Raw genomic sequence first — 19935 nt, forward strand, 5'->3', positions numbered from 1 at the left:
CCCACTACCAACAAAGGTACCATTAGAGTGTTTATCCACCTAACCATGGATCAAATCTTGATCCTCCCTTGTACACATCTAATTGAAGTGGGCCTAACCCTCCGCTAGGGAAACTAAATCTAATCTACTCTTCAATATATACCAGAAATATTAGAACAAATGTAAAATGGAAAAGGACTTACTGAGAAGTTGGAAAGTCTTACTTTGGGGCACCTTACTTTCTCTTTTGTCAGAGGAAAAGGTTGTTAGAAAAGCGAGAGTTGCCATTGCACCAAAAGATCGACCTGTCAATGCCCGATACAACCATTAGTCTTATAGAACCACAATAGGCGGTTAAGCTATATCGCGAATCTTGCGAGGGACGTTGGCCCACTACCACCAATCCCCCTCCCATCGTCGCTCGTCATGGCCTGTGGGATTCGAACATGTGACCAAGCTCTGATACCAATTGTTAGAAAGACCAAGCTCTGATACCAATTGTTAGAAAGGCCAGAGTTGCCATTGTACCAAAAGATCGACTTGTCAATGCCTGATACAACTAATAGTCTTATAGAACCATAGGAGGCGGTTAAGCCATGTTGCAAATCCTATGAGCGACGTTGGCCCACTGCCAACAAATGTATCATTAGGGTGTTTATCCACCTAACCATGGATCAAATCTCAATCCTCACATGTACACTTCTAACTGAAGTGGGCCTAATCCTCTGCTAGGGAAAGATATGTGGTAAGGAATTAAGTCATGTGGAACTAATGTTGCCCTACAAACTTAATCTTTTACGCCCTATAGCTCCTGCTAACTTAGTGTAGCTCTAATTGAAGTTTGTAACTGTAATAGAAATCTTTATCTTTGGGCGTTAATACCATTATGATCACCTTCAGTTGAATAGGACATTTATGATAAATTGTAATATTAAATATAAAGACATGTAATACATGCGTTGAGGCATGAAAATACAAAAAATTGTGCTCGAAAATAAAGATTTGTGTATTGCAAAATTTAATAACCTTTGGTTGGAATGTGAAGAGCCCCTCTTTATGTTATATATATTGCATCAAGCAATAGGCATTTTACATTTGAACATTTATGATCAATAAAATTATTTATTGTTGTGTGGCTGGGTTTTCCCCTTCAAGTTTGGCAGGTCTTCCCAGGGTTTTTTTTTTGTGTCTCTTGTATTTGTTTTATGTTTTCCTTATTGTTGTTTATGATGTTAATTCTGGGCAAATATCTAATATGGTATCAAAGCTTAGTCATTGATAACAACAATTTAGCATTAAGAGTTTTGCTGGCTTTATGCAATAATTTGAAAGAAGTTTCTTTTGTGATGGATTAATTTATAAGGTTTTGCTTCTTTAGTTTGTTCATTCTGCAGTTTGTGTTTTTAAGTAAGTGATGATCATATGCATTTTTATTTTGCTTTGAAAATGTTAAATTTATAGTTGCATACGAAATTATATTATTTACCTCATTTAAATTGATTTTGATATAATATATTTTATGTGAATAAAAGTAATTGAGCTCCTCTTGAGCTCTTGTGTTTTCCAAATGCTGGTTTATTATATTTAATATGCAGTTGAATGCTGTGTGTTTGTGTACTCCTTCGGTCCATCATTGGTGAATAGAAACTAAATATTAAGCTGTCGTTTCATTCATCTTGCCTGGTGTAAGTCAAATATGATTTGTATGAGTGTGGTGGATGTTCATCCAAACATTTTCAGCTCCTGACAACAACATGGACATTCAGGTAATTATCGACATAAGTCTACGTTAGCTTTCTCTCTATGGATGCATGAATTTAATTTTCGGGCACCTCTCGGCACGTGTTCAAGGTAGGCACACGGTTGGTGATCACCCGATGATGTTTCTTGGAATGACATGTTTCTCACTTTTTTTGTTCATCATCAATATCGCTATTTGATTTTTGGCGACCGCCCTTTGTCTTTTTGTGTGATGTCATAAAGAAATCTATTCAGGGATTATTAAAAGGGGATTTTTTGTTACTTCCAGTGACTGATATCATATGTCTATATCGTGTCTTATCTTTTTTGATTATGTGGTCTATGCTTTCTTTCAAGGGGTTTGGTGTGATACATTCATTCTTGTCTTTGAGAACATTGGATTTCCATGAGCAATACAAGTATAGGAAGTATTTCCATTTGAATGGTTCGGGGTTCTCATACTTGGCCCATGGAGATTTGTGCTTACTATTGTTTGCTTCAATTGGAAACTGAGATTGGAGATTAAAGTGTAAATGTATTTGTTGTTGTTTCCATTGATTTCATATCATATTAAATTTTATTTTTATGTATTTTCTATGCAAGATGCTCCTGCATCAGACTCCCCCGGTAGATAGAAAAGTGTGTCCCACACTTTGACGCCAAAAGAAAAATCTACCACCATCTTCATCTTCACCAAAGGCTTCCATCTCAACAGGGACAACAAAACCACCATGCAAATCCTCCACATCTGCATTACTCTATCAAACACTAGAATCTCAACCATCCAATCAACATGCTCACTCCCAGGAACAAACTGAACATAATTCTTCATCAACAAACTCCCATTCACATCAACAACTAGTGAATCCACACCAGCAGCAACAAACCCCGCATCAGCAACAACAAACTTCATATCAGCACCAACATGTAGATATCCATCAATACATGCCAAACTCTCAACACCAACAACCTCATTGCTCACAACAAGATGCTCTGCAATACATAACTCACCTCCAACAACTGGATCATCCACCTCCAAGTGCTCCATAATCTCCATGTCAGATTCAACCAATTGATCATGAAAACCAACCTCGATCCCAACATCAATAACATTAGGAATATCTTCAGCAACAACCTCTAGTTGCTCTGCAGGTTCTGCATCAGGCTCCACAAACTGATCAGCAAAACCAACCTCTTCCACCTCAACCTTGCGATGCCATCTTCTCTCACGAACCTCCTTAACTTGATCAGCCAATCTATCATCCAACCGAGAAATCATCTTAGAAAAATTCCTCTCCACTATATCATGGATTTTTGCAATCATCTTAGGGTCCAATCCTCTTGGAGCCATCTCCCAAGATCTTCGTAAACTCTCTACAACAAATCCTTCCCACGCTCCTTGTGACAACCAAATTGTTTGCAAGTCAGATCGCAACCTGCCACCTTGCACGAACAATCAGGAACCACATCACAAGTCTAGGACAATGGATTTGCAATCCACAAGCTCTCTACGATCATGCCTCAACAAGTTCAAACTTTCATCTTTGCATCCATCAATCAATCTGCATGTCCTCCCAAGGTCCTGGTGCAAACTGCCTCAGCTTCGGTGATCTATTTACACGCTCAGGAACTCCCACTCTAATAAACTTCACCCAACCAAGGTCCTGGTACAAACTGCCTCACTCTTCGGCGATCTGCTTGTACACTCAGGATCTCCTGCTCTGATACCACTTAATAGAGGGCCACACCACCCTTACTCACTCACAATCAAGAAAGCAACAATATGGAGACCAAAAAAAAATGCTTCACAAGAAATTTTATTATACTTGAAGATCCTTACAACACCCACAAGATGATATCAAGCTTCTCCTTGAGCTTCTCCTTCCACAACTTCTACTTCTCAAGTTTCTACTCCTCGATTAATGTAATGACAACTATTTTTCTTATTTTTCTATTTATGCCACCTATGCACCTCGAAAATAGAAATCACCTTTTCGTTTCTTTTCTCCTTTTTACCTTTTTTTATTTTTTTATTATTTCTCCTCTAATTTTCGTCACTTTCTCTCTCCTCCACAATTTTTTTTTTTTTTTAAAACCATTTTTTTTTCAATTTTTTTTTTCCATGCAAGATGCTCCTGCATCAATAATACTCTTTCATTTGATCATATGTGACCTTTGAGCAGTCTCTGTGAATCATCATAGTTTACATAGATTCATTTATATAAGTCTTTTAATATTTTGTCTCAAGTCTCTCATAAAATGTAGGATGAGAAGAGTTTGGTGATACTTTGGATGAAAAGAGTTTGAAAATATATGTTTTTGTTATCCTTCGATCTATTTAAGATCATGATAGATTTCTAGATTGGCAGGAATCGTAGCAGATGAAGCAAAATTTTATGAAAAGGATGGGGTCAACCTAGATTTCTATCTCGTGTAATTCTTTGGTGACTGGGATGGCCTAGTCTTTCTGTGGGATCATATTTCTGAATCTTTTTGCAATAAAATCTTAAGCTCTGTATCTAACTACTTGGAAGGCAAAATCTAGATACAACTTTAATGCTCTTGCACTATAGTGGATATGATGGACAGTCCGGAGTCCATATTCTAAATTCTTAATGGGTAAGCATAGTCATTCTTTCTGAGGCTGTGACAAGTGTCAAAGGTTGGCCTACAAATATGGAGGTGCTTGTTGACGAAAATTGTTTCTTGTGCATACAAAGCTTTATAATGAAAGGGGGAAAAATTCAACACTAATATTTCTAGCATAGATGGTTACAACAGTTCGACTCGGTTTAGAGATAAGCATTCTATTTTGTATAATTCATGAATTTATGTAACTAGAACTAATATACTTTTTGATAAGTTTATCTTATCTCTCTTTGTTGTAGGATGCAATAAGAAGCAATGGGATGAGGATATTGCTTTTAATAAGAGGGAGATGTTTTAGCTTCAGAGGAAGGCTTCATCAACTATCTTCTTGTGAGGATCATTATTAAGAGGGAGTATTTATGGAATCCTTGTCAATCTTAGACATGATTCATAAGTCTTTTCATATTGAGTGAACATTGTGTAGAGAGAGTCCATGATGCCATTATGTTGAGAGATTTCGTGAGAGAAATTGGAAGTCATGTTGAGAGAGTCCATGACTATCACGTTGAGTGAGTCCGTGATAAAATGTTGGTTGTAAACCTTATTAACTTGTCATGTTGAGAGATTCCACGATGGCATCATGTTGAGTGAGTTTGTGATGAAAGTTGAATGTAACTTTTACAGGTTTTTCATGTTGAGTGATTCCATGATTATTAATTATGAATACATATTTCCATCTATCATGTTGAGTGATTCCATGATTATGACTAATTGTTACAGGTCTATCATGTTGAGCGATTCCATGATTATTGTTCTCTTAGTGTTATGTTGAGAGATAGACACGACAACATCATGTTGATAGAGTTTGTGATGAAAGCTAGTTGTGTTTGTTGTAGGGTTTTCATGTTAAGTGATTCCATGAAATATATAGAATCTATGTGATTAGATTTTATCATTAACATTTTGGCTGCAGCCTTGGATGACTGTTCAGCTAAAGATCTCTCCCTTGCTAAGAGTGGGTGTTGGAGTATGTAGCTGCAATAGAGATCTTTATCTCTGGGTGTTAATGCCGTTATGATCACTTTCAGCTGAAAAAGGCATTTATGATAAATTGTAATATTAAATATAAAGACATGTCATACAACATGCGTTGAGGCATGGAATTACGAAGAGTTGTATTCGAAAATAAAGAATTATATTTTTCAGAAATTGAAGAGACCTTCGGTTGGAATGGGAAGAGTCTCTCTTTATGTTATATATATATCGCATCAAGCGATGGGGATTGAACATTTGAACATTTTATAATTGATAAAATGATTTTTTGTTGTGTGGCTGGGTTTTTCCCTTCAAGTTTGGAAGGATTTTCCTAGGGTATTTTTTGTGTCTCTTGTATCTGTTTTATGTTTTCCTTATTGTTGTTTATCTGGTTAATTCTAGGCAAATATCCAACATGTTGGAGTTTGTAGCTGCAATCGAGATCTTTATGTTTGGGCATTAATACTGTTATGATCACCTTTAGCTGAAAAAAACATTTATGATTTATGATAAATTGTAATATTAAATATAAAGATTGTTCACCTAAAGATCTCTATTAGACATAACAACATTTTCAGCTAAAGATCTCTATCAGATCTTCGGTTGGAATATGAAGAGTCTATCTTTATGTTTTGCATATATATATATATTTATATATAAATATCGCATCAAGCAATAAACATTGTACATTTAAACATTTTATGATCAATAAAATGATATTTTGTTGTGTGGCTGGGTTTTTCCCTTCAAGTTTGGAAGGGTTTTCCCAGGGTTTTTTTGTGCATCTCTTGTATCTTTTCTATGTTTTCCTTATTGCTGTTTATCATGTGAATTTTGGAAAATTATCTAACATGTTGGAGTTTGTAGTTGCGATAGAGATCTTTATCTCTTGGTGTTAATTTAATGATTACCTAGTTGAAAAGGACATCTATGGTAAATTGTAATATTAAATATAAAGACTGGTTAGCTAAAGATCTTATCATGCATAACAACCTTTCAGCTAGAGTGTTGGAGGGGTATTAATACTGTTATGATCACCTTCAGCTGAAAAGGACATTTATGATAAATTGTAATATTTAATATAAAGACTGTTCAGCGAAAGATCTCCATCAAACATAATAACCTTTTCAGCTAAAGATCTCTATTAGAGATAACAACATTTTCAGCTAGGAAGTGTTGGCGTTTGTAGATGCGATAGAGATCTTTATCTCTAGTCGTTAATACTGTTATGATCACCTTCAGCTAAAAATTTCATTTATGATAAATTGTAATATTAAATATTAAGACATTTGTCATAGAATATGTGTTGTGGCATGGAAATACGAAGAGACCTTCGGTTGGAATATGAAGAGTCTCTCTTTATGTCATCTATATTGCATCAAGCGATGGGCATTGTACATTTGAACATTTTATGATCAATAAAATTATTTTTGGTTGTGTGTTTGGGATTTTCCCTTCGAGTTTGAAAGGGTTTTCCCAGGGTATTTTTTGTGTCGCTTGTATTTGTTTTATGTTTTCCTTATTGTTGTTTATCATGTTAATTCTAGGCAAATATCCAACATGCTGGAGTTTGTAGCTATGATAGAGTTCTTTATCTCTGGGCATTAATACCGTTATGATCACCTTCAACTGAAAAGGACATTTATGATAAATTGTAATATCAAATATAAAGACTGTTCAGCTAAAGATCCCTATCAGACATATCCGGGAGCTAGACATTGACAAGCATTGTAATGAATCAAGGAATTTCGTCAAACACTTTGCATACAAGGGTCATATGATTGATATAACATTTTAGTTTGCTTTAATGGCTCTTTCCTTCACTTAACATCAATAAGAATGCTTGCAAGAAGACTCTAAATTGACTAAACAATGTTCTAACATGAATGTGCAACTGACTTTGACAATATTGAATGCATATACGAGTTCTAATCATGAAAAATGATCGCCTACAGCCAATTGGTAATTTTAACAAACAGTTGGTATGCAAACTATATGCTGATAAGGACATCTACAGCCACTGACATTATGTCAAACAGTTGGCATGCATAAGCTGATGATATTTGATTACACAATTGCAATATAAATTTGAGAAACTACTTATCACTCCTTGATTGCCAATGTTATTCAATACAAAGCTGATTACAAATTGGCCAAGACTCTTGGCATCATACTTATGCAACTTAATAATTTCTGAGTGCAAATTGCAGCCTCTTACACATGTTCATATATGCATAAAATAGAATACAAGACAACATAAAGAACCTGGTTGAGTTGCCTTGTTTGAGAGATGAAGTAGCCAGCATATATCAATAAATGAACACCTTGTATGTGATAAATAATGACCCAAAGTTGAGCCGCCCCTGCTGTAACTTTCAGACCTTAAAAATAAATATATCACAGCTGCAACCTTAAATTACTATCATCAATCTTCATTGCCAAGCTTCAAGAAGGGATTTGCCCAAATACCCATGTGCCAAAAATGTGTGAATGAATTTCTATAAATTTATTTGTGCTCTCATGCCCAAATTGCCCCTGTATTGTAGACCTCAAAAAATTAATTATTGATCAGCCTCTAAAGATCTCATGACGCTCCAGCGATAGTCTCCAGCCCTTTGGAATTCTAGCGCTCTAACTCAAGATCATAATCGATGAATATTGCAGCTTCAATAAACAAAATCGTGGCTTTATGCAAACTTAAAGATAACTAAAACAAATATATCAGAAATCTAGAAATGAAGAATGTTGCAAATCAAACCCTAATATGGCCAAAAGATGAAGACTTTGATCACCAAAATATCTCCAACAATTCATCAAATTGAGTCATACAAAAACTTGGCCAATGGCCACAAAGTTTTTACAATGAAGCTCAAATAGAAAGTCTGAAGTAACTTTCTCCCAATTGCAATAATTCAAGTGATATTTCACACCCTCAAAATTGCTCACCAATTGAGAGTTTTTGTTCTCAATGGCCAAAAACAATTGCAAAAACCCTAGGCTCCACAAGTATCAAACATCAACATCAACAACAACAAATCTGCTTGATAGACAATGAGCCCTCGATGCCTATTTATTCTTTTTCTCCACTTTCTCCAGAAACTTCTAGAACATTATTTAATTTAATTTATTAAGTTACTTTATAAGATATTTTATAATTCAAGTCACTTTATTAAATTAATTAAATATAAAGTTACTTTTAAATATTAATTTATTTGATAACTTCATAAATAATTAACTTAATACCACTTATTTATTTAATTAAAATAATTAATTAGTCATTCTCATAAAATATTCATTATTTTGGACAACTTAATTAATTAAATTAATTAAATCAAATTATCTCCAAAACGGGAACATTACAGTCTGCCCCTCTTGAAATTGCTTGTCCCCAAGCAATCTTAGCAACAAGTACCATTTTCCGCCACCTGGATCCCAAGTAAAGACTTGTGTAATGTCCCAATCATCACCAAACAGCTCCTGTAGCACAAGCACAACCTGTTGAATCAACTCAACCCCAAAATTGTGATGATAAATCTGATATGCCCATACTATTGGAAAGCCACCTCCCATTGCTTCCCGTTGTACCACTCTGATACCTCCCATCTCCAAAATATAGCAAGTCCCCAAGTCCTAAATCAAATGGTAATCATCATGAGAGAACAAAGTAGAAGACCTGCCAAACTTGGAATCACCATCTGAGATCAGAAGTAAGTCACCAACCAACAAGTAGATAGCTGCCCTATTGTATGAAATAGGTAACCAATCCAAAGATGAGTTGTAGATGCCTTCATTACCCTCCAAGGACAACTCTTGGGTGGCTGGTCCACTATGAGTGTAATCACTAATATCAGCGTCCTCCTCAAAAGAATGATCAACCTCATCACAAAATGCATCCTTCCCTTGAGCAAGGAGTCTTCTAATGTTATCTACTCCTTTTTGTCTTGCCAAGTTGGAGAGATTGACTTTTTCTTTCATATCTTGAAGGCATTGTCTTGCCTTGGCAGCCACTAACCTAGCCTCCTTGGCCTTCCTCATCCACTCATCATTCATCATTTTGGACTTTCTAATCTCTTCAATGCCAAAGTACACAAAATCAGTCCTCTTGATATCTTCATGTCCTCCAATGGGTGTAGTGCTGCCATCAAGAAATGATATCATATCTTTGGCTTGTTCATGATCACAAGCTTCCTTTTCATGAGAATGATAATGCACTAGGTTGCTGTCCTCAAACCAATCTGTTATGACATCATGCCATTGTAAAATGCCTTCTTCATTATGTGAAGAAAAAACATTAGTGGCTGCTCCACTAGGTAGAGGATCAAATTCCATATCCTCCCTTATATCTTGTGCCTCCAATAGACTTCCATATGAATCAACATTCATTAAACTACAATCTGATTCTTTATCATGATAATAAGAAGCAATGTTAAACTCACCTATTGAAGCATCACACGAAACAACTGATTTGTCTTCAAACACCATTTGTTCTTCTTCAACCTTGCAATCCTCGTGAAGTGTTTTGTGCCCAACATCTTCCTCCAAGCTGGTCTGATTTTTGTCCTCCTTAGATTCGGCTGTATGCTGGTCACCCACTGCTGCAAACTCCTTGTAGAGGTTTCTAAATAACTCACTTGTAGAGACCTCTTGTTCTTCCTTCCTTTCATATTGTGTTGTAGACTTCTTAGAAATGGAAATCATACACCTTGCAATTTTGTCTATGGTTGCTGGTGAGAGCAATTCGGCCATCTTTCTTTGACTTTGTATAAGCTTCTCCAATTCTCCCATCATGGCATTTAACTGCATCCTAAGAATAGCCATAATGTCTTCATTCTTCACCCAACAGGATCGCAGGAGACCACTCTGATACCACTGTAATGACCTTGCTCAAATCTGATCTCAAAATGCTGATGAAGGCTCAAGGAATTTCATCAAACACTTTGCATACAAGGGTCATATGATTGATATAACATTTTAGTTTGCTTTAATGGCTCTTTCCTTCACTTAACATCAATAAGAATGCATGCAAGAAGACTCTAAATTGACTAAACAATATTCTAACATGAATGTGCAACTGACTTTGACAATATTAAATGCATATATGAGTTCTAATCATGAAAAATGATCACCTACAGCCTACTGGTAATTTTAACAGACGGTATGCAACCTATATGCTGGTAAGAACCTCTACAAACACTAACATTATGTCAAACAGTTGGCATGCATAAGCTGATGATATTTGATTACACAATTGCAACATGAATTTGAGAAACTTCTTATCACTCCTTGATTGCCAATGTTCATTCAATACAAAGCTGATTACAAATTGGCCAAGACTCTTGGCATCATACTTATGCAACTTAACAATTTCTGAGTACAAATTGCAGCCTCTCACACATGTTCATATATGCATAAAATAGAATACAAGACAACATAAAGAACCTGCCTTTGTTTGGGAGATGAAGTAGCCAGCATATATCAATAAATGAACACCTTGTATGTGATGAATAATGACCCAAAGCTGAGCCGCCCCTGCTGTAACTTTCAGACCTTCAAAATAAATATATCACAGCTGCAACCTTCAATTACTATCATCAATCTTCATTGCCAAGCTTCAAGAAGGGATTCGCCTAAATACCCATGTGCCAAAAATGTGTGAATGAATTTCTATGAATTTATTTGTGCTATCATTTCCAAATCGCCCCTGTATTGCAGACCTTAGAAAATTAATTATTGATCAGCCTCTAAAGATCTCATGAAGCTCTAGTGATAGTCTCCAGCTCTTTGGAATTCTAGCGCTGTAACTCAAGATCATAATTGATGAATATTGCAGCTTCAATAAACAAAATTGTGGCTTTATGCAGACTTAAAGATAACTGAAACAAATATATCAGAAATCTGGAAATGAAGAATGCTGCAAATCAAACCCTAATATGGCCAAAAGATGAAGACTTTGATCACCAAAATATCTCCAACAATTCATCAAATCGAGTCATACAAAAACTTGGCCAATGGCCACAAAGTTTTTACAATGAAGTTCAAATAAAAAGTCTGAAGTAACTTTCTCCCAGCTGCAATAATTCAAGTGATATTTCACACCCTCAAAATTGCTTACCAATTGAGAGTTTTCATTCTCAATGGCCAAAGATAATTGCAGAAACCCTAAGCTCCACAGCCATCAAACATCAATATCAACAACAACAAATCTGCTTGATAGACAATGAGCCCTCGATGCCTATTTATTCTTTTTCTCCACTTTCTTCAGAAACTTCTAGAACATTATTTTATTTTATTTATTAAGTGACTTTATAAGATATTTTATAATTCAAGTCACTTTATTAAATTAATTAAATATAAAGTTACCTTTTTATATTTATTTATTTGATAACTTTATAAATAATTAACTTATTACCACTTATTTATTTAATTAAAATAATTAATTAGTCATCTTCATAAAATATTCATTATTTTGGAGAACTTAATTAATTAAATTAATTAAATCAAATTACCTCCAAAACGAGGACATTACAAGCATCAACATGTTTTGGTGCACTTTGGCCAAAGATTCATAGTCATGTTGAAAATGAAGTCAATCCACACCTTATCCGACTTGCACCATCTAGACACAATTGGCTAATGTAGGTTACTTAGGTACCCATTAAGCTTGGGTTTCTAGCCATTACTCTTAGTAGGGGTGGTCTGCAGTTGTGAATAACTCAATTAATTGCTCAACCTTGTTTTTACATCGGACTCATAGAGATCAGCTGTTGTTATGACCGTGAAGTGACTGACTTGATTATTGTTGGTCCTCCCAAGATGTTTGACTTGGGTGATTATATTGTTGCACATGATCCTTCTAATGCTTGTAGATTTGTAAGGAGTCTAAATCTGTCCATGTAGACATAGAACCCTGAGGATGGTTGCTCTGCTGCAACTGTATGATTGGTATTCTCAACATGGAAGTACAGTCCCCTAATTATCATGTAATTAATACATCATTACTATTGTATCATGCTTTAGATATTGTTCAAATTGAATTTGGTGTTGAGGTTTCCTACTTCCCTGCTGTAATCCTGGACTTCCTATACTGTATCAGTCCACACATGACACATCAAACAGTATGAGTTGTTATGGTGGTAAATGTTATTGTCTCCAACCTCTCAGGTTGCATTGGCTCTGCCTGAAAGTTAACAGCTTAGACACTTTTCTTATTATCTTTTTTTTGTCTGAAGTTGTTTCTGTTAAGTGAAGACAAAGAAAGAAGAACGCATCTTTTAAGTGCATATAAACTTAAGCTTGCATTCCGTACAGTCTATGTGTTAATGAGATAGCTGAGAAGCACTTCCAGCATGCTGCCCAGCTCCACAAAACAAGTCTTTGTTTTTTTGAAAACTATTAAACCTTGGGATGGTTTGAGTTCTCTCTGAACAATTCTTCCTCAGCAACACAATTTGACTGATAGCAGTCACGGCATGGTAGGAATGAACAATCAATGTGGAGCGACTTCGTTGGCTCTGTAAACACGATGCTAGTGCAGTCACATGCTCATTTATCACTTGCAGGATATAGCTGGTGCATCATTTGGCCCCTTTCTATCACTTCCATGAATCAAATTGTAAACACAGATTAGATTTTGGCCTGATTTATTTTCCTCTTGCTGTCCTGCAACCTAACCCTAGCTTTAGGGTTTGAACTCCAATGTTGTATCTGAGTTATGCCTAATCTATAAAAGCAATACTTGCACATAATATTTGGGTTCTACTTTGGTTCTCTTGCAGTGGCTATGCCTTGCACTCGTAATTTTTCTTTGATTGATTTACAATAGAAATCCCTGTTTTGGCTTTTCTTGCCATTTAACTATCTTATGCATGTATTTTGCCTTGTGTTGAATGTTTCTGTTCTGTTTTTCTACTTTGTATGTTGTGTTAAATCTTCTTGGTAGTTGCTGTTGTGTGAATAAAATTTTTTCCTTGCAACACTTGTTAAGTTGTAACTTGCATATGATTTCTCGGAGGGTAGATTAGAGTTGAGATTTGTTTATGTTGTGGAGCTCTATTGATGTTATTTGCAGCTCTAGGCAGGGAGCAACCAAAGTTTCAATCTGATGCATCATCCCCTTTCATGCATTTGTCCTGCTCCTTTTCCCCGCACTTGTTAGTTTAGGTGGACCTTGATTGGAAGGAAGCCAGCCTTCTGTGGAGATTCCACTTCACATGCACAAGGTCTCACATTTGAAGGTTGATTCAGTGTTTCATAAGGTCGGTTGGGGGTCATACCCCAAGAATGAGTGTAAACATTTGTATTAACAGTTGTCTTATAGACTTTCCCTTAGATAAATATTTGGTTTGTTGCTATCTCTATTTCAATTTGTTTGTTAAATTTGATATCATTTACAAATATAGGATTTTGGAATCAGCATCTTTGCTTCTCAACACTGAAACTGTTAAATTGCCAAGGATGACAAACACAACCTTTGAAGTAACCGCTTCCTATTTTCTCTGCATTAAAAAAGAACCAAACTTCTCCTGACAGAGTAAACTTTCGTACTTAATTTTGAAATGACAATCCATCTTTTCAATTATGAGTGCAGGAATGGCTGTTTTGATTCTCAATATTAATTTCAATGATTAGTATACTAATCTTTGAATTCAGGTAAGTGAGTCCATCAGTGATGCAGTCTTATTTTAATTATTACTTATTGTAAACTTGTAGTCAGAGAGCACAACCTGCACCAATATGAAAACTCATGGACATCATTTTTATTACAGGAAATCTTATGTCAGTGAAAATAGAAAGCGTATCACCAAAAATGTTCAAAATGCCCGTTTAATCTCGCTGTGAACAACACCAGGTCGAACTAATAGCACATTGGGGAAATGCCTTCTGTTCTCTCTACAGAGTGCTTCCAAAGATCTCTTCTGGAAGTTTGCAGATGCTGCATTAGAGATTATTAAGGTCACATCAGAGTCCAAAGGGTGGGTGATTCAGAGTTGAAATCTTTTAAGTGCCTAAAAGCTTGGGACAAGTGAGAGGCAGCACTACAGTTTCATTGTTGGTATCAAAGAATGAAAACCAAAGGAAGAAGGGGATGGTAAATAGGCTAGTAAAGCGTCTTTGTGACAAACTCCCCACTAGGTCATTAACTTAATAAATGCGGATAATGTTCGTTCTATCCTGAACGTTTGAACTTTGGATTGCTTTGATAGTGTTTTTATCTGCTGATAAGATTTTTTTGATGAATAGTCCTTTTCAATTAATAAAATTTACTAGATTACAATTCACAAAAGAGGGGCCGGGGGATACAGGATCACCCCGCGAATGAGTTCAGACGGCCGAAGCCGGAAAAAACAACATGGCCTCAGCCAAAAACTATTAACTATTCATCAAAAAAAAAAAACTTTTAAGCTGCCAAGGCAGTGCCAGCAGAGGGAGGATCATCTTTATCATGAAATCCCCACGCATTAGTGGGATTGTGGGGCGGACTGGGAACAGTCCAGTCGTCAGCAGCATCAGCAGGATCTGGAGTAGTCGCAGTCTCCGCATCCTTCGTGTCTGGTTGCGGAGGAGAAATTGCCAAGGCCAGCCGAGGAAACTTGCCAGAGTGCGCCCGTCCAGGGGGAGGAGCCGAGGACCAGCCAGAAGCCCGCCCAGGGGGAGGAGCCGGGGACCAGCCAGAACCACCACGCGGTGGGGAAGCGGAGCGGCGCCTCCAGCCGCCATGTCCACCGCTGGGAGAGCGGTGGCTGGGACCTTGGGGGCGCGGCGTGTGTGAATGGCGGCCAGAGGACTGGCGTCGGGAACGGCGACCGCGGGACGAAGAGGCATCGGCTGAGGCATCCGGAGGCACTCTGGCAATGGTGCATGGAGCATTGCCCCAATGATTTAACAATTCCTGTAAGTGCGCAACTTCCAGGGCAACTTTATTAGCTTGCACTTGTATTTGCATAATGACATTGTTACAAATGCATGCCTTAGTGTACATTGCAATGTTAACATCCAAAAAACTGTTAGTGAATAAAATTGCATTCCTATGCTGATAAGATTTCTTTGCACAATTGAGTTGATTTTGTTATTATAGCTTTTACTTTTTGATGATGGTGGTTTGATGGTGCACTACACTTATAGGACTTCATGAAATGGGTTTGGATAGTTCCATTTGTCCAATTTAGTCTACAGCTTTATGGGTTTACTCTTATTGTTGGTGCTGGGTAAAAGATATCTTTTCCAGAAATCTGTTTGTAATGAATCTGAACTTTTTTATCAATGGAGAAAAGATGTTTTTTGTTTTTCTTTCTTGAGAAAGCTCTTAAGCTTAAACCAATGCACCAAGTGAAAATCTGTAGAAGATTAGAAATAAGCTTCTCTTCCCAATTGTATAGATAAAGAAATCACAAAATTCTGGATACCCAAAAATTTCACCCACCCAAATGAAGTTTCATAGGACTCAGTTTTCCATTCCAAGTTGGCAGTCATGGAGGGTTTTACTTTTGACAATCTCTTCTCTGTATTATTCGTGAACTCTTAGCAACTTCTATGAATAAATAACAACATGAAGCAATTTTCTACAGAGGCTGAATTGGAGAAGCTTCCATAGTCAGTTTTTACATTTTCTTGAATGGGCTCTGCTATCATAATATGTACCATAATTTACTCTAAACTTTACATTGAGTGAGTCACAATCCTAGACAATTCTGCCATATTCCTATGAATAGGGAAGCGGTTCATCAAGCAATATACACACTCCAGAGCTGCTCCTTTCACCATCAATGGTCCATTCTTCCCTACTTTCCCAAAGTGTATAATCTCTCTTCATTGTTTATTTGGTGAAATTTCTTTAGGATGTTGCAGTATACATCTATAAATTCTTCAACTGGAGGCTTTGTTTCCTCAATCCACAGGAACTTTAAATTCCCTGACAAAGGTTCCAACTTTCAGGATTCCGAGTCCTGATAGGAATTCCTATATGCCAATCATTCTATTGGCCATTTTCAAAGATATACTTGAGTAAATTTTTCAATGGGCACCAACTTTATCAAAATACCTGGAATTCTCACTCTACAGATTAAGCGTTGCCTAAAGCACTGTCTCTACTTATCTTAAACTAATCCTTTATAATCTTAAATAATACATCCACAATTAAAATATTTTCTACATTACACAGTTAGTCTTTTAAAGTTCTCATGTACTTCCAGTGCTTTCTGCATGTAAGATTGGAAATGATTCATATATATTTTTCTTCTTTGCCAATTTTCATAAAATGCCGGCACCTGTTGCTTTTATATCAAATTGTATCTCTTCAATGAGTCATTAGACTTGCCTGCATTTTTTAATCATAAATCAGCGAGTGCTGGTTTTAACACTAAAGCTTGTCTTTGTGATGATCCACTAGGAACTTTGCTAAAAGTGTGTAGGTTCAGGCTCTTGTGGTCACTTTAATGGTGAAGCTTTGATGGGGCAGTTATTTACATTTGATGATATTTTTTCTACCTATATTTGTAAAGCCAATATGTTGAAAGTTAAAAAGCCTCGCTTCTACTCTTTGCAGTGGGTTTGGAAACACTGTTGTATTGATGCTTTGAAGTCAGTTGATCAAGATTAGTTCATCTTTAAGCTCAGTTTTACTCTGATAAGAAACTGAAATAAAAATTACTTCTAATTCAATCTTAAAGGTTTGATCACCCAGATAAAGAAGTCAAAGATTTCTAGGTTGCTTAACATAGGAAAAACATTTAGACCTGTTGGAGAACTACCATTTGTTATAATGCCTATAGGATGATCTTGAGTAGTTATTATGCCTTGTCTTCTCTACTTGCTTCTGTAGCTTGTTTATTTTGTAATGCAATTGCTTAGTCATTTTTTTAGATCTTTGAAATTGCATTTTTGGTAAACTGTGTTTATTTTGTGTTTGAGCTATAACTATTTTATTTGGTTTTAACAGGATTGATTTTTCAGTCCCATGTGCTGACTTTGATCATTTTTGAATGAAATGTACTTCGTTTCTGTCTCGCTGTTTGAAGTTTGATAAGCCATTTAGGTTGCTGTTTTGCTATCCTGGGTTATTGCACAGAATGCCTTTTATCGACTTTAGTTTACAGCTCTATATTTTTAAAAGTTTCTGCCACCTCAGGATGACACATATGACTAGAAGCTTGCACAAATGTAAGGGCAAGTATCAAATATATAACTATGCCTATTTCTTCCCAGCTATGTTTTGGATCGTAATTTCTGTAGTTGCAGAGAAAATTTGTAAAATGAACTGTAAGTGTTAATATGTTAGTCTCTGTATTTATTGCCCACTGTCTGCAATGTAAATGGTGTTTGTACCTTATACATACAAGTCTAGTTAGTGTGCAAATTGTAGATATCTTTTTTGGAAACATTTTCACTGTCATAATCAATTGAAAAGATTACATTTTTAAGAATTTGCATATAAAGATGTGTTTAGATTCAGATGTGCTCATGTTATGATTGGGATGCCAAATATGTCTTTCTTGGATCAAATACCAGATATGTCAACAAACCCATTGAATATGCTTAAAGTTAGACTGATGAATCTCTGTAGTTTGGGAACTCACTTTGCAAGTGTGATGCTTCTTATCATTATTATTTACCTTGGATCTTTCTATCATATGCAGGATGTTTCATCAAAAATAATGTCATTTTCTCAACAAGGCCCGAGAGCAGTATGTATTCTTTCAGCAAATGGTGCTATTTCTAATGTGACACTTCGTCAGTCTGCAACTTCCGGTGGCACTGTGACATATGAGGTTTGCTCTGGAGTTAACATCTAACCTGTAATTTCCCATCTTTAGAGAAAATTTTGCATTACTTAAATCTTTACTTGAGAGGCTGTTTGGATTATTATTAGATTATAATATATTATCTATCTTTTGTATCCAATTTGTCTAGCTCCTAAGGATTTTTTGGCTTGCCACAGCCCCAGTGAGAGTGGAAGTTCTAAGCAAACACTGCTTGAAAGAGGGATATTCAATTATCCTAAGGATTAAACCCTTTGATAAGCAGATATTAATCGAAAATTTAAGTATGCCAACTGTTTTTGTGTCTACTATGGGCAACAGTAGCTGGATGACTAAGTAGTGTCTTTAATTGGCTAGGGTTTCTGTGAAAATTTACTGAACTCGATAACATGAAAGATCTCAGAATGATTTTGATAGAGATCTGTCAATACTAAAAAAAGTTAAAACTATTAAATAAGTTAGGGAACGCAAGAGAGAAAATAATCTTGCTTTTTAAAAGAATCACTAAAGAGGCAGTTCTGCCACATCCATTCGTTTACTTACTAGAACCAAACCAAAATGCATATATCAGTGTGCTGCAAGGCAATCAATACAAGCTCAGTGCTATTTGATATGAATTCTAAATCTAAACTACCAGAGTTCAGCAATGAAAATGATAACAAAAGTAACTTAGAAAACAAAAAATATTAGATAAGCAGATCTTTCCTTATATGCAGTTTCTTTACAATTGTTCACTACAGGGTGAGCCAAGGCAACATACTGCTCTTGACATAGACTTTATTTAAAAATTTAAATGACAAAACACTATGGTTATTACTTAATCTACTGTCGACAGCTGAACACAAGAATTTACAGCACTATCTAATGTTGACTAGGACTAACATGATAATCCTGGCTTACTAACAAAATAGTATTAATTTCCAGTTTACTTTATTCCCTCTTTTAGAAAATCGCAAGGGTAATCTAGAGTGACTAATTAGCCTAGTTACTTCCCATAGAGTCGGAAAAAAGGAGAATGAATTATTTAATATTATCTGACAAAGCTTATGTATGGGTAATATTATCTAATTAATTTAATAAGTGTTACAAACTGGCTTAGGTGTTGAAGGAGAATTAATAGTCACTTTATTCCCACGATTAAATAAAATATTAAAAGAGTGGGAAACCAAAAAAGTTTTATGGTTGCTTCCAGGGATTGTAAAAAGAACATCTCGAAGCTCTTTACACAATGCTTGGATTGTTTTCTTTTATTGGGATCTTGAGAGCCTTTTTGGAGCTTAAACGTTAAAACTATAGGACAGAAACCCTAAGGGTAATTGGATTGCTCTTTGATGGAGAGATTACCCAGTATTCTCATAGTGGTTTAAAGGGATTGGAGTTTGTAAAATCTGTCTAGTCTCTTGCAAAGACAGATTTTCAGGCATTTCAAAGATATTTCATTTGCTGAGAACTAAGTTGCACAGGTACCTCCTCCTCCCCCCATCCGCACTAGGAAAAGTTCGAACCGATTTGCAGTTCTGGTCTGGTTCAGACTTGGTTTTTGCCCTGCAGGTTCGGTTGGGTTCGAAACTGGGTGAACCAACACTAAAAAGTTCGAACCCAGTTTGAACCCGCAGCGAACTAAGCCCTGCAGACGGCTGGAAAGTGCTTTTTTGGGCCAAAAAAAAATGTTTATTGGTGTCCACAACCCTAAAAGTTGTGATGAATTGCTTTTGGTGGCCTCTCATTGCCATTTTATGTTTCCAAACAGAGTATTTTGTCAAATGTTTTGAATCTTCGATGTTGAAGTTGAGTGAACTATATGATGGTCTGATCACTATGATTACAAGGTTAACTG

At 36.0% G+C, this 19935-nt stretch overlaps 1 protein-coding gene across 1 annotated transcript in view; it reads left to right on the forward strand.

Moving 5' to 3' along the window:
• The window catches only part of LOC149544003 (AT-hook motif nuclear-localized protein 5-like), a 48524-nt gene that overhangs the window by 8273 nt on the left and 20316 nt on the right, over positions 1-19935 (forward strand). Inside the window, exon 3 of the mRNA XM_089798645.1 lies at positions 17976-18107. Coding sequence (XP_089654771.1) covers positions 17976-18107 — 132 coding nt within the window. The remainder of the gene's footprint in view (positions 1-17975; positions 18108-19935) is intronic.

This window comes from Cupressus sempervirens, chromosome 8, assembly GCF_028749045.1.
Source record: "Cupressus sempervirens isolate cs-2001-9-10 chromosome 8, ASM2874904v1, whole genome shotgun sequence".
Lineage (NCBI taxonomy): Eukaryota > Viridiplantae > Streptophyta > Pinopsida > Cupressales > Cupressaceae > Cupressus > Cupressus sempervirens.